The 15,899-nt window shown below is 41.9% G+C and overlaps 1 protein-coding gene across 1 annotated transcript in view; it reads right to left on the bottom strand.

The window, feature by feature from the left end:
- LOC106566448 (neurotensin receptor type 1) overlaps positions 1-14,886 on the bottom strand; it is a 37,491-nt gene extending 22,605 nt beyond the window's left edge. Inside the window, exon 1 of the mRNA XM_014134495.3 lies at positions 14,052-14,886. Coding sequence (XP_013989970.1) covers positions 14,052-14,744 — 693 coding nt within the window. The 5' untranslated portion in view covers positions 14,745-14,886. The remainder of the gene's footprint in view (positions 1-14,051) is intronic.
- Positions 14,887-15,899: the final 1,013 nt, after the last annotated feature.

The raw sequence follows: 15,899 nt of genomic DNA, 5'->3' as shown, positions 1-15,899 counted from the left end.
TACCCTCTTGTTCTCCACCAATTCCCTCATTGTGGCCACTGTTTGAGCCTCCCTCAGTTGGGCTGAGTAATTAAAGTTGTCCGCTTTGACCGCCCCCCCCCCCCAGGGCAATTTGAGTTTTTCTGCCCACAGACCCCATCCAGACATCAGGATATGAAAACACTAGTTATGAATTCCCCTTGAAATTCCCACTCTTTATTTCTTAACCTCTGAGCGAAATAATGTCATTATGATATGAAGACCACTAAATCATGTAGCTACAGAAGAGCAGTATTACATAACCAAGTGTGTTTCCATGTTTTGGAATGGCTAGGGACATTGCATTAGACTCACAGTATGAGAGGAAATGGACATTTAAATGTACCTGACCCACCCTTAACAGAACAGGTCACTATGACAAAGACTTCCATAGACAAATCTGATTATTCTGTGGAAAGCAAGGTGATCGCAAGGTTGGGAGTTTGATCTCCGGTCGAGTCATCCAAAGACTAACATATGTCTCTTTGCTTGGAACTCAGCATTAAGGTGATGGGTTAGGGGTAAAACCCTACGACAGGCTAGCGGCCTGTACTTGTACATGAAGCTGCCTGGCGCTACAGAAACAGGAGATTCTCCTGCCTGCCTTATGGGCCATTCTGGGTTTACAGTACACACTGTGACTCACTGTGACCACAGGTTGACGTGACCAGTCAAGAGGCTGTGACTCACTGTGACCACAGGTTGACGTGACCCGTCAAGAGGCTGTGACTCACTGTGACCACAGGTTGACGTGACCAGTCAAGAGGCTGTGACTCACTGTGACCACAGGTTGACGTGACCAGTCAAGAGGCTGTGACTCACTGTGACCACAGGTTGACGTGACCCGTCAAGAGGCTGTGACTCACTGTGACCACAGGTTGACGTGACCAGTCAAGAGGCTGTGACTCACTGTGACCACAGGTTGACGTGACCAGTCAAGAGGCTGCTACAGATGTGATTCATCCATCTTAAACCAGCCGCAGTATCTGTACAAAAGAACTACCTGTATAAAATAACTACGGGTATAAAAACTCTGCATGAAAGAACTATTGAAGGACAGCATTCTGGATGGCAAATCTCTATTTGGATTCATTCAATTATGTGAGGCAATGCTTGCAAAGCATTCTCTGAATTGGATCAGTGACAAGATGTCGAATATGAATAGGCACACTGATTTGTATCTTTCATGAGGGGACCACGGTTTCAACAGAAGGGTGTAGATGATTGTACACCAGTACCTCATGAGACTACAGCTTACATGGCAGGTTTAAAGTGTTCTACTTAAATCATTTCATAAACAATTTGATTACGTTTTAGTTGCTAGTCTAATCTCTAATTCAGCTACATTACCCATTGTTAATAACAGTAGATTTGCTATGGCAGACAACAGTACTTCTAATGGAAGAGGAACACAGTAGTGGTGAAGTAGAAGTCAAGATATTTTAGCTGTCCATCCATTGTGGCATGAAAAATAGTTCTTATGTGAGCAATCTCCATGTTTACATGATCTTGGTCTTTCTGTTTCCTCTCCTTTTCTCTCTCTCTCTCTCTCTCTCTCTCTCTCTGCCTCCATCTCTTTCTTTAAGAGCACTTCATATTCCTCTGCAAGTAATAATGACAACCTGGTAGTGTACTTTTGAGGAACAGTACCAATCTGGAACCAATTTCACTGGAATGATAGAAAATAGGATTAAATTAAAAGTGAAAGTTCCATCATCATTCTCCCTCCACTACTACCTAAAGATTTTTCCTCTTCCCTTTCTCAGATAATGACAATATATCTTCAAACACAAAACAATCCTTCACCTTTTCATCTTCTGCCTCATTTTTCAGTGGCAAAATACGTTTCAGGTCTGAAGCCTAGACTCGTCTCTCTGAAGCACTTTGTTTCCCTAGATCTTGATCTAGATGTTAATGGTCCTCTTTCATCTCTCAGGATTTCTCTCTGTCTCTTCCTGGTGTATGGACAGAGCAAAGGGAATCAACTGGACAGCTCTCTGAGCCATAATACATTGATGAGCCTCGAGATTTCCTTCTTTTAATCTAAAACAAATCACTAGCATGGCACCAGGATAGATGTTATATTTATCCACTGATTAAGTTGGATAGAACTTTTCACACACACAAAAAAACAATACCTCTTACTGTTTGCCCTATAGATGGTCTAGGTCAGTCCTTTCAGAAGGTATTCATACCTCTTAATGTTTGCCCTATAGATGGTATAGGTCAGTGCTTTCAGAAAGTATTCATACCTCTTACTGTTTGCCCTATAGATGGTCTAGGTCAGTCCTTTCAGAAAGTATTCATACCTCTTAATGTTTGCCCTATAGATGGTCTAGGTCAGTCCTTTCAGAAAGTATTCATACCTCTTACTGTTTGCCCTGTAGATGGTCTAGGTCAGTGCTTTCAGAAAGTATTCATACCTCTTAATGTTTGCCCTATAGATGGTCTAGGTCAGTGCTTTCAGAAAGTATTCATGCCTCTTAATGTTTGCCCTGTAGATGGTCTAGGTCAGTGCTTTCACAAGGTATTCATACCTCTTACTGTTTGCCCAATAGATGGTCTAGGTCAGTGCTTTCAGAAAGTATTCATACCTCTTAATGTTTGCCCAATAGATGGTCTAGGTCAGTGCTTTCACAAGGTATTCATACCTCTTAATGTTTGCCCTATAGATGGTCTAGGTCAGTGCTTTCAGAAAGTATTCATACCTCTTAATGTTTGCCCTGTAGATGGTCTAGGTCAGTGCTTTCAGAAAGTATTCATACCTCTTAATGTTTGCCCTATAAATGGTCTAGGTCAGTGCTTTCAGAAAGTATTCATACCTCTTACTGTTTGCCCTGTAGATGGTCTAGGTCAGTGCTTTCAGAAAGTATTCATACCTCTTAATGTTTGCCCTATAGATGGTCTAGGTCAGTGCTTTCAGAAAGTATTCATACCTCTTGACTTTTTCCACATGTTGTTGTGTTACAGCCGGAATTTAAAATGGATTACATTTAGATTTGTTTTGGTCACTGGCCTACACACAATACCCCATAATGTCAAAGTGGAATTATGTTTTTAATTACAAATGAAAAGCTGAAATGTCTTGATTCAATAAGTATTAACAACCTTGTTATGCCAAGCCTAAATTAGTTCAGGATTATGCATTCGCAGACACACCTGGGAGAGAATGTACATTTAGACTGAAAAAAAAAAGGCAAACATAAAAGTTGATTCGGTTGCATTGGGAACACATACAGTAGCTTTGACAAATTCCTGCCGCCATATTTTAGATTCAAATTCTCAAAACATGAGAAATTCTCTTTCTTCTTTTTTCGTCTTCCTGAGCCTGAGTATAGGGCGAAGGGGGGTGGGGAGTGGATGGAGGAGTCATCCAACCACCAGCTAGCCAGCCTGGCGGGCTAGGAGCCAGTGTTCAGACCCCAGCACAGGCTCTCTCTCCGGGGGAGTGGAGCCAGGAGCTCATACCAACAGGCCAGAGAGCCAAAGAGGCATCTGTCTCCATCCTCCATGTTTCTGTGCTATTTCTTAACAGGGGCTGTCCCCTGACATGCAGGGCTGACAGAAGCTCCCAACCGCAACCTCTCTCCTCTGTGACATATGTAAAGGGGTTCTAGGCATTCGCAAACACTTAATCTCTCGTGGATTTTTACATAAACATCAATTGTAATCAAGCATCAAAGAAAATTACGGCAGATTTTAGTTCTGGATTAACCCGAGATTAGCCAACCCTAATGCTAGGTTCTGAATGGCAGTGGGATTGTCATGGTAGAGGAATTGGCATGGTAGTGGATTAGAAATGGTAGTGGGATTGACATGGTTGTTGGATATACATGGTAGTGTGATTGACATGGTTGTGGGATTGACATGGTAGTGGGATTGACATGGTTGTGGGATTATTATGGTCGTGGGAGTGACATGGTTGTGGGATTATTATGGTCGTGGGTTTATTATGGTTGTGGGATTATTATGGTTGTGGGATTATTATGGTTGTGGGATTATTATGGTCATGGGAGTGACATGGTCGTGGGATTATTATGGTTGTGGGATTATTATGGTCGTGGGATTATTATGGTCGTGGTATTATTATGGTTGTGGGATTATTATGGTCGTGGGATTATTATGGTTGTGGAATTATTATGGTTGTGGGATTATTATGGTTGTGGGATTATTATGGTTGGGGGATTATTATGATTGTGAGATTATTATGGTCGTGGGATTATTATGGTCATGGGATTATTATGGTCATGGGATTATTATGGTTGTGGGATTATTATGGTTGTGGGATTATTATGGTTGTGGGAGTGACATGATATGTTTGTGTATCTCATATGTTGGTGAAGAGACAGCTGAATTTCAACATGATGAATTGAAACCTAGAAGTTTACCTCAATCATGATTTATTAAAAACATCTAATCTCTGGTGATAAAGCAGGATGTTTGGCCAAATCAATATAATCTCTAGTGATAAAGCAGCATGTTTGGTCAAGTCAATATAATCTCTAGTGATGAAGCAGGATGTTTGGCCAAGTCAATATAATCTCTAGTGATAAAGCAGCATGTTTGGTCAAATCAATATAATCTCTAGTGATGAAGCAGGATGTTTGGCCCAGTCAATATAATCTCTAGTGATGAAGCAGGATGTTTGGCCCAGTCAATATAATCTCTAGTGATGAAGCAGGATGTTTGGTCAAGTCAATATAATCTCTAGTGATGAAGCAGGATATTTGGCCAAATCAATATAATCTCTAGTGATGAAGCAGGATGTTTGGCCCAGTCAATATAATCTCTAGTGATGAAGCAGGATGTTTGGCCAAATCAATATAATCTCTAGTGATGAAGCAGGATGTTTGGCCCAGTCAATATAATCTCTAGTGATGAAGCAGGATGTTTGGCCAAGTCAATATAATCTCTAGTGATGAAGCAGGATGTTTGGCCCAGTCAATATAATCTCTAGTGATAAAGCAGCATGTTTGGTCAAGTCAATATAATCTCTAGTGATGAAGCAGGATGTTTGGCCCAGTCAATATAATCTCTAGTGATAAAGCAGGATGTTTGGGCCCAGTCAATATAATCTCTAGTGATGAAGCAGGATGTTTGGCCCAGTCAATATAATCTCTAGTGATAAAGCAGCATGTTTGGCCAAGTCAATATAATCTCTAGTGATAAAGTAGGATGTTTGGCCAAGTCAATCTTATCTCTGCTGAAAAAGCAGGATGTTTGGCCCAGTCAATATAATCTCTGGTGATAAAGCAGGATGTTTGGCCCAGTCAATATAATCTCTGGTGATAATTTTGGGATGTTTGGCCAAGTCAATATAATCTCTGCTGAAAAAGCAGGATGTTTGGCCAAATCAATCTAATCTCTGGTGATATTTTTAGGATGTTTGGCCAAGTCACAGCAACAGTACCACTCTAGACTGTGTTTAGCCAATTCTCACAATTGTTTCTCACTAATTGGTCTTTTGACCAATCAGATCAGCTCTTTTGTCCATGATTGGGCAAAATATCAAAATTGGGCTGCCACTTGTAAACACAGCGAGATACTTTTGGAGTCAAGTCAAGCCTTGGCTGAGTGTGTGAGCAGTAACTGGTAGATGCATGCTGTGCCACCGTCCTGTCGTCAATCATGAGTGTTGTTTCCTGGTGGCTTCACAGGAAGTTGAGGTGGTCGGAACTATTTCACACAGCATGGAGTCTCCAGAAATACAACCAGAGTGTTCCCTGCTCTGCGGCACACCACTCAGCTTAATCCCAGAGTTCCCTGTTATTCTGTTGTGCTCTATGCCAAGTACTATGTAATACTGAGCACATCTCACACGCACGCCCACACACACACACACACGCACGCAGGCACACGCACACACACACACACACACACACACACACACACACACACACACACACACACACACACACACACACACACACACACACACACACACACACAGACACACAGACACACACACACACACACATAAACACACACACACACACACACACACACACACACACACACACACACACACACACACACACACACACACACACACACACACACACACACATATGCACACATCCACGCGGACACACAGACACACACATACACTCTACACCTATCGACAGGGGACGGCATACAATTTAGAGAGCTAAATTCCCATGTTTTCTACACACTCAACAACATCTGTGGACTAGTCGAGAATCTCTCTCTCTCTCTCTGCAGTGGTCAAACTGGTGGGATGAAGTGTTATGAGACAGTGTGCTACGGAACAGCAGGAAGTCAAACTGAAAGGTAAACAGGTTTTAACAGTCCAGCTGCTTCTGAAATGGGAGTCTACTTATAAATCTCTGGCACACACACACTAACACACACTACACACACTACACACATTAACACACTACACACACTACACACACTAACATACATTAACACACTAACACACACTAACACACTACACACACTACACACACTAACACACACCAACATACATGAACACACTACACACACTACACACACTAACATACACTAACACACACTACACACACTAACATACATTAACACACACTACACACACTAACACACTACACACACCAACACACACCAACACACACTACACACACTAACACACTAACATTCATTAACACACTACACACACTAACACACTACACACACTAACATACATTAACACACACTACACACACCAACACCCTCTAACACACACCAACATACATTAACACACTACACACACTAACACACACTACACACACTAACACACACTACACACACTAACACACACTAACACACACTACACACACTAACACACACTACACACACTATACACACTAACATACATTAACACACTACACACACTACACACACTAACATACATTAACACACACTACACACATTAACACACACTACACACACTAACACACACCAACATACATTAACACACTAACACACTAACACACTACACACACTATACACACTAACATACATTAACACACACTACACACACCAACATACATTAACACACACTAACACACTAACACACTACACACACTACACACACTAACACACTACACACACTAACACACTAACACATACTTACACACCACACACACTAACACACACTACACACACCGACATACACTAACAGACTACACACCCTAACACACACTACACACACCATACACACTAACATACATTAACACACACTAACACACCCTAACACACACCACACACACTAACACACACTAACATACATTAACACACACTAACACAGGAGGAGGGGGAGGAACATCTTCAGCCTTGGAATTAAATAATGTAAGAAATGTCCATGTTGTACTGTGGTGCTCTATGCCAAATACTATGTAATACTACACACACACAGCTAGTGTAGTAGTGGTGACCCCTCAAAATAAGATAAGTAAAGACATATGTATGTAGGAGGAGGGGGGGGGAGGGGGAGGAGGAGGAGAGGAGGAGAGGAGGGGGAGGAGGAGGAGGCGAAGGAGAGGAGGAGAGGAGGAGAGGAGGGGGAGGAGGAAGGGAGGGGGAGGAGGAGAGGAGGAGGTGGTGGAGAGGAGAGGAGGAGAGAAGGGGAAGGAGGGGAGGAGGAGGGGGTAGTGGAGAGGAGAGGAGGAGGGAAGGGGAAGGAGGGGAGGAGGAGGGGGTAGTGGAGAGGAGAGGAGGAGGGAAGGGGAAGGAGGGGACGAGGAACATCTTCAGCCTTGGAATTAGATGATGTAAGAAATGGGCATGTTGTACTGTGGTGCTCTATGCCAAATACTATGTAATACTACACACACACACACACACACACACACACACACACACACACACACACACACACACACACACACACACACACACACACACACACACACACACACACAGAGAGAGAGAGAGAAAAAATGACATGATGTGTTGTCTGTACTAGTTTGCTCTCAGTCTTCGTGTGTGACAGCGGTGTGTGAGGGTAGAAGTGGAGGGGGTGGGGAGTGTAAGGAGGGACAAGATCAGATTTGCTTTATTGTCCATTAACAGACAGAACAGAACAGAAATGTGTCTTTATACACAACCCAAACCCCTGACACACACAGAGAGAGCGGCTGGAAGCAACAGGGCCGCGCACCTGGAGCAATTAAACGTTGTTAATTGCCACAACGGCAGGCATTGGTATTTAGGATAATGCCAGCAACTTTCCACACCAGATTTTCTCGTCAGGGCTGGGATTCGAACCGGCAAATCCTGGTTGCTGGCCTGCTACCACAATATGTTTCCACATACAACTGCAACAGTTGAATGGGGAAAAAACAAAAATGTTCTCATTATTGGGTATTCATCTCTCAGTCTTAGTCTGTATCTCTCTCGTCCCCCCTCTCTCTTCCCCTCTTTCTCTCCTTCTCTCTCTCCCACTCTCTGCTTCTCTCTCTCTCCTTCTCTCTCTCCCACTCTCTGCTTCTCTCTCTTCCCCCCTCTCTCCCCCTCTCTCCCTCTCTCCCCCTTCTCCCCCTCTCTCTCCCCCTCTCTGCTTCTCTCTCTCCCCCTCTCTCCCCTCTCTCTCTTCCCCCTCTCTCCCCTCTCTCTCTCCTCTCTCTCCCACTCTCTGCTTCTCTCTCCCTCTCTCTCTCTCATCCCCCTCTCTCTCTCCTCTCTCTCCCACTCTCTGCTTCTCTCTCTCTCCCCTCTCTCTCTCCCCCTCTCTCCCCCTCTCTTCCCCTCTCTCCCCCTCTCTTCCCCCTCTCTCCAACTCTCTAAATCAAATCAAATCAAATGTATTTATATAGCCCTTCTTACATCAGCTGATATCTCAAAGTTCTGTACAGAAACCCAGCCTAAAACCCCAAACAGCAAGCAATGCAGGTGTACCCTCCTCTCTCTCCCCCCTCTCTCTCCCACGCTCTGCTTCGCTCTCTTCCCCCTCTCTCTCCCCCTCTCTCTCTAGCAGAGCAAAAATCTTCCGAGAATCATTTAATTCTTTGCGGCAAACAGCTCAACATAACAGGCAGGAATGAGTACGTAATGGTTTAATGGTTCAATGGTTTAATGGTTTATTTGTATTTTTGTATTGGGTGTATGTACTCACGGCCTGTATACAGTATGTATGTAGGTCCAGAAAGAAATATCCGTTGTTTTTGTTATTTTAGTTTTACTCTGCCTGCAAACACGCTGGATGATTCAGAATCCAATGAAGAGCTTGAATTGATTCATTGACATAGAGAGATACGAGCTCAAAGAAACACGGCAAAGGTTTCAGAGGATTCAAGCTCTGTTTAGGAAAACAATCAACAAAACAAACCCAAAGCCAAGTCGGCCAAGCAGTGTCAACGATGGCACCAAATACCATCCCCAAGCCCCAAGAGGGCACACGTGGAGAGTGGGGACAGGTTCACGGATATGGATGTTGACTTGTTGAAATCCACCAATGAAAGGCTTGCCAAACTTGATATCTTGGATATATTACGAGAGGACATCAATGCATTACGTGCCAGTCTACAATTCAGCCAATATCAGATTGATGATCTGAGGAAAGGGAACGCGGAGCTGAAAGGTACTGTAGACTCTATTTGCTGGCAAAGTGGTGCAAAGGGAGAACAAACAACTTAAAGGACAATCTCATCTTCTCAGGGGTACCGGAGGATGACAACAGCAAAGCTTGTGAGGACAGTGTCCGAGACTTTATATCAACTCAGCTGAAACTGCCCACTGATGTCGTGAGTAATGTCACTTTCTCCAGAGTCCATAGAATGGGTAAGGCCTCTGGGAATAGGCCACGACGGGCTGTTATTGCATGTTTTGAACATTTTAAGCAAAAGGAAATGGCGAAGAGCAGGGGCAGAGAAATCTGAGACACTACTTCCCCACGGAGATCAATGAAAGGAGACAAAAAACGGAATCCCATCATGAAAGAGAAGCGTTGCCTGAACCAACAAGGCCTCATTACATAAACTGGCAACTGTATCAGGACTCTAGAGTAACTCCCTGGCTATTTGAATCCAACTGTATCAGGACTCTAGAGTAACTCCCTGGCTATTTGAATCCAACTGTATCAGGACTCTAGAGTAACTCCCTGGCTATTTGAATCCAACTGTATCAGGACTCTAGAGTAACTCCCTGGCTATTTGAATCCAATGTTCAAACCTGAGTTTGTGTGTTGTAGTGTATCATGACACCTTCAACTATAACAAATACATGCTCCATTGATCTTCACTTGACAAGGAAAGGGCTGCATATAGCTCAGGTTAATGTATGTAGCCGTCCTAACAAAATACATGAGGCTTTTAACTTGGTCAACATAAATAATATTCATATTTTAGCTTTAACCGAAACACATTTGGATGCTTCCGTTAATGAGGGACAAATGAACATTCATGGATATAGTCTACTTAGAAGGGACAGTAATAGGAATGGTGGGCGTGTAGCATTGTACATTCAGAATTGTCACGATCATTTTGAAGAACGGACCAAGGCGCAGCGTGTGTTGGGTTCCACATATTTATTACCGTGAAACTTCAACTAAAAAACAATAAACATACAACGAACGTAAAGCACAGAGCGCACATCAGCACTCCACAAAACAATACCCCACAAATGCAGGTGGGAGAAAGGGCTTCCTAAATATGATCCCCAATTAGAGGCAACGATTACCAGCTGCCTCCAATTGGGAACCATACAAAAACACCAACATAGAAAATATAAACTAGAACACCCCCTAGTCACGCCCTGACCTACTACACCATAGAGAACCAAGGGCTCTCTATGGTCAGGGCGTGACAAGAATCATATACGTTTTAAGAGGAGGGATGACCTTAATGTAAGTCAAATAGAGGGACTATGGGCTCAAGTACATCTGCCTCACATCTTCTCAGGGATACCGGAGGATGACAACAGCAAAATAATTTACCTCACCAGGCACCCATATTGGTAGGATGTGTGTATAGACCTACTAGCTCTAAGGTGTCCTATCTGGATGACTTATGCACTGGTTTTGACCAGGCCACAGATAGTAACAGAGATGTATTTATCTTGAGTGATTTTAATACAAATTGGAAGGATCATAAAAATGTAAATATAACTAAATTGATGAGATATGCCTGAGAACTGTGGTTTGAAACAAATGGTTAATGACACTACTAGATCATCAACTAAGTTGGGTCATCGTTCGGACACGTACATTGATCTGATCTCCTGTAGTATAAAATTACAATGCTTAAAGGATATATCAAGGAAAGTGGGCTGGACAGACCATATAATATTGTGGCCATAAGCATGAACACTAAGTTTCCAAAGAAACCACAAAGGATTGTGGTCAAGAGAAATTATAAAACATTTAGTCATGAGCAATTTCATAATGATTTGGCTGCTGTACCCTGGCAGATGATTTATCTAGAGAATGATTTAAATCACGCTACAGAAGGTTTTATTGATTTGCTGACTGAGGTAATGGACCATCATGCCCCAGTAAGAAAGAGTACAGTGACAAAAGTCTTAGCAGCCAAATTTTAACAAGAAATTGATGAACAGAATTATAGAATACTACGTAAGTATGCCGTTAAAATAAATCGCAAGAAAAAAAACCTTTATTTTACAACAAATCTTTTATTGATTGTAAAAAATGTATGGAATACAGTGAAGGGCTTACTTGGTTAATCTATGTCATAATGCCCATCTAGTGTGGAGGTTGACGGGAGAACAATTACAAAACCAGCTGATATTGCCAATCATTGTGCTGAAATTTTTACAACGAAATTTAATTGATTGAGAGATAATGGAAACACCCATTCTTCCAAACAAGCTATTGCCCAATGGATTGATGATCATGTAATGGGAAAAAAAACATATATTTTTGTCTACCATTGGTGTCAGTACAGGAGGTGTTAAACCTATTGAAGTCATTACCCGATGGTAAATCTACAGGTTATGATCTCATGGAGAAAAAAATGTACTTCGCTATGCTGCTTCCTCAGATTGCAGCTCCACTGAAATACATATTTAATTGGTCACTGGAAAAGGGGAAATGTCAAAATGTATGGAAGCATGTGTCCAATCCAGAAAGACAGAAAATAACCCATTACTCCAGCCAATAGTCGACCAAGTAGTCTACTCCCTTCACTTAGTAATATATTGGGAGGTATTGTGACTAGACAAATATGGTAGTATATGAGAAAGAATGATCTGATCACAGCCAGTCAGCATGCTTATCACAAAAACCATTTCACTTTGACTGCATTGGTTGACATGACTGACCAGTGTCTCAATGCTATGGACAATGGCAGGTTTGTGGATGTATTATTTTTGTGCAGCATTTGATTTAGTGGATCATGAAATGATTTTGACATAATTATTGCATTATGGGTTCAAAGAGGGAGCATTGTATTGGGTACAGTCATATCTAATTGACAGGAAACAGTCCACCTATGTCATGGGTCGTTTTCATCCCTTCATGCTTTAAACTGTGGAATACCGCAGGGCATCTGCCTTGGGCCGCTTCTTTACTTAATATATACCAACGATCTTCCTTATGCCTTTTCTGAATCTCAAGCTACTACATTCACAGTTGATACTACAATTTATACAGCAAGACAATCAGTTCCACAGGTACAGCAAGCTTTACAAGTAGATCAGGGAGTGGGTTTGCCCGAACAAATTTGTTTTGAACGGCAAGAAAACCAAGGTTATTTTGGTATGTTCCACCAGGAAAAGGCCAACACAGCATGGGATACAATTAAGTATGGGGGTAGTAAAAATGTATGAAGTTGCAGATACCAGACTACTAGGGGTGCAGCTAGACAACCGCTCAGAAGGATAGCTAAATATTTACTGGGAAAGATTATTTAGCAAACAACCCAAACATTAATTGTGAGTCAGGTGATCTATTGTTCTGTGGTCTGGGGTAATGCAACAGCAAGTTAAATTAAATTAGGAGGCTGCAGATTGAACAGAACAAAGCAGCAAGTGCTGTTTTAAGGTGGAGATATGATTATTCTGTTGTAGTCATGTACAATGCTCTTGGGTGGTCATTAATCAACAAGATAATTGAAAAAACATGCTCAATTTATTTCACAATGTACACCATTAAAATGGCCAAACTCCTTCCACAACAGTATTCAGTTGGAAAGAGACAGACGTTCAGTCAATACTAGGAATAGATTGTCCACCATCTATGTGTTATCCTGACAGAAAAGAGAAATAGGCAATACGACATTTCAATTCAGAGCAATAAAGAAATTGAATAATGTATCTGAGAAACCCAGAAACCTTTCAATATATACATTCAAACAGTACTTTAGAACCATTTAAATATACTAAATTGTAAGGTTTTGCAGGACTATGGCAGATGAAGGAACCACTCTATTTTGTCAGAATTATTTATCTGGTCAATATGTCAGTTGTTTGTAATAGTGTGTTATATGTGAAAATGTGATTGTATAATAAATTGTATTTTAATGTTTAAGGACTCTTGGAAGATTAGTCCTAATGAGGACTAAGAGAGATCCTAATAAAATAAAACAAAATAATCTCCTTCTCACTCTCACCCCATCTCTCGCTTGCTCTCTCTCTCTCTGTGTGTGTGTGTGTGTGTGTCAGTGTGTGTGTGTGTGTGTGTGTGTGTGTGTGTGTGTGTGTGTGTGTGTGTGTGTGCAGTATTACATAGTATTTGACATAGAGCTCCTCAGTAGCCCTACAACATGCCCATTTCTTGAATTACTAAATTCACAGTTAAAAATGCTGAAATTAAAAATGAATTACTTAATTTTAACAAATAATAAATATATTCTTGTGTTTTTTTTCTTCTGATTTGCATTACTTTTATTTCTTCACACAGGAAGCTAATTGTCAACAGGTAGTGCTGGCACCTTCTCATAAAAGAAAGACAAGTAAATATTTCAGAAATCTGTTATTTAGAGCTGAATGTACTGGAGGAGACATAACTACACTCGTGCGCCCAAGCCGCTCTTGAAATATTGGTGCGTAAAAATACCACTATATCTGATTGTTGCCGAAGTAAGGAGGACTTTCAAACCCACCTGAATCACTATCTTCAATACGACAGGAGACACGATGGTGGTGCATATCTTCTCCCGGTGGGGTCCATGATACTTCTGTCCCATGGTGAAAAGCATCGGAGAGGCCAAGAGGAACGAAGCCACCCACATCCCGCTGATCAGCTTCTTGGTGCGGCTGCAGGACATGATGCTCTTCGCCTTGAAAGGGTGGCATATCGCCATATAACGCTCGACGCTGAGGCTGGCGATGTTGAACGCCGTGGCATACGAGCAGGCATCCCGAATGAAATAGTAGCCTTTACAAACAACTCCTCCGAACGCCCAAGGATGATGGACCCAGATGAAATTATAGAGCTCGACGGGCATGCTGAGGACGAGTATTAGCAGGTCGGAGACGGCGAGACTGGACAGGTGGTAGTGGACAGTGCTTTGGATATTCTGGAGGGACTTCTTGGTCACCAGGGTGTATAGCGTCACGGAGTTCCCTAAGCAGCCGACCGCAAAGAGCGCGATATAAATCCCGGTGACCAGGACCTTGGAGTAGATGTTAGTGTTGACGTCCAATGAGTCCTCCTGATCGAGCTCCGATCCGTTGTCAAACAGAGAGTAGTTCTCCAGACGCAGAGAGTAGTTGTTCCCCCGAGTCAGAAGTTTCTGCGCCAGCGCACGTAACTCTAGAAAGTCGCGCCCCGTCTGTGTGAAATTCAGCTCCATATTGTGTAATGTAAATAACCACTTTTTTTCTGCATCTGCTGAAAGACCGCACTATATTAAAATCCCGTTGAGAAAACACATGTAGTGTTTTCGCGTAAAAGCGGGAAGGGGAGAGTACCGGTTTGAGGCTAAGAGGAAAGTTGTGATGGTTATATATCTGGTACAGGAGGAGGCGTGCTGGACTCGCAACCTTGAGCGATGACGGTAGTGCCATTCAGTGATTGGTGTTTTCTCTTTGTTATAATCCATTGATATTTAACTTTGAATACCTAAAATAGACTCAATCTTCATAAACAGTGTCTTACCATTCCATGTAATAAAATGTATACATGTATGTCTATAAATGATGACTGAAATATCCCGCTGGATGGATATATTTTAATGACTGAATGAAAAAGAGAATGATCGTTCCACGAAATGAGTGCCTTTTGCGTCGCTTTGATAAGTAAACATTGTGCACCAATATTACATTTTAAAAGCCTGTTATATTAAATGAAGTTCCCTTTAATATAGACCACATGGAGAATTCAATAAATAAATGTTATTTATATGAATAAAGGCTTGCTAATGCTCCAAAATTCAGCATTTTGATGTGCCCCTTCTGTCAACCCTTTAAAAACATATGTATTTATTTAACTAGTCAAGTCAGTTAAGAACAAATTCATATTTACAACAACTGCCTACCACAGCCAAACCCAGAGCCAATTGTGCACTGCCCTATGGGACTCCCAATCACAGCTGGCTGTGATGGAGCCTGGGTTTGAACCAGGTACTGTAGTGATACCTCTTGCACTGAGATTTAGTGTCTTAGACCACTACGCCACTCAGAAACTACACGTCACATCTAGGAATTCACTTTGTCCTAAAAGGTCTAAAATGGTCACCGTCATTGTAAAGTCCTAGTTATTTTGTTGCTTTGACGTAGTAGTTTCTGAACATTATTATTTGTATCATGTGATTAGTGATTCATTTATATCCGTCCCTCATTTTATAGGTCACCCCTGTTATGTGAACTGAACTCTTATTTTAATATAGTGAAACTATTCCTTTAAAAAAAATAAAAAGAATCAAAACGCAACATTGAACATCTACTAGTCAAATCATAGTGTAAAAGCAGGTTAGCTGGTTCTAGTCTTTTGGACCATTTCTGGTGTT

The sequence above is a fragment of the Salmo salar genome, chromosome 13 (genome assembly GCF_965601325.2).
Source record: "Salmo salar chromosome 13, fSalSal1, whole genome shotgun sequence".
NCBI classification, from domain to species: Eukaryota; Metazoa; Chordata; class Actinopteri; order Salmoniformes; family Salmonidae; genus Salmo; species Salmo salar.
This window is presented reverse-complemented; position numbering and strand designations above follow the sequence as displayed.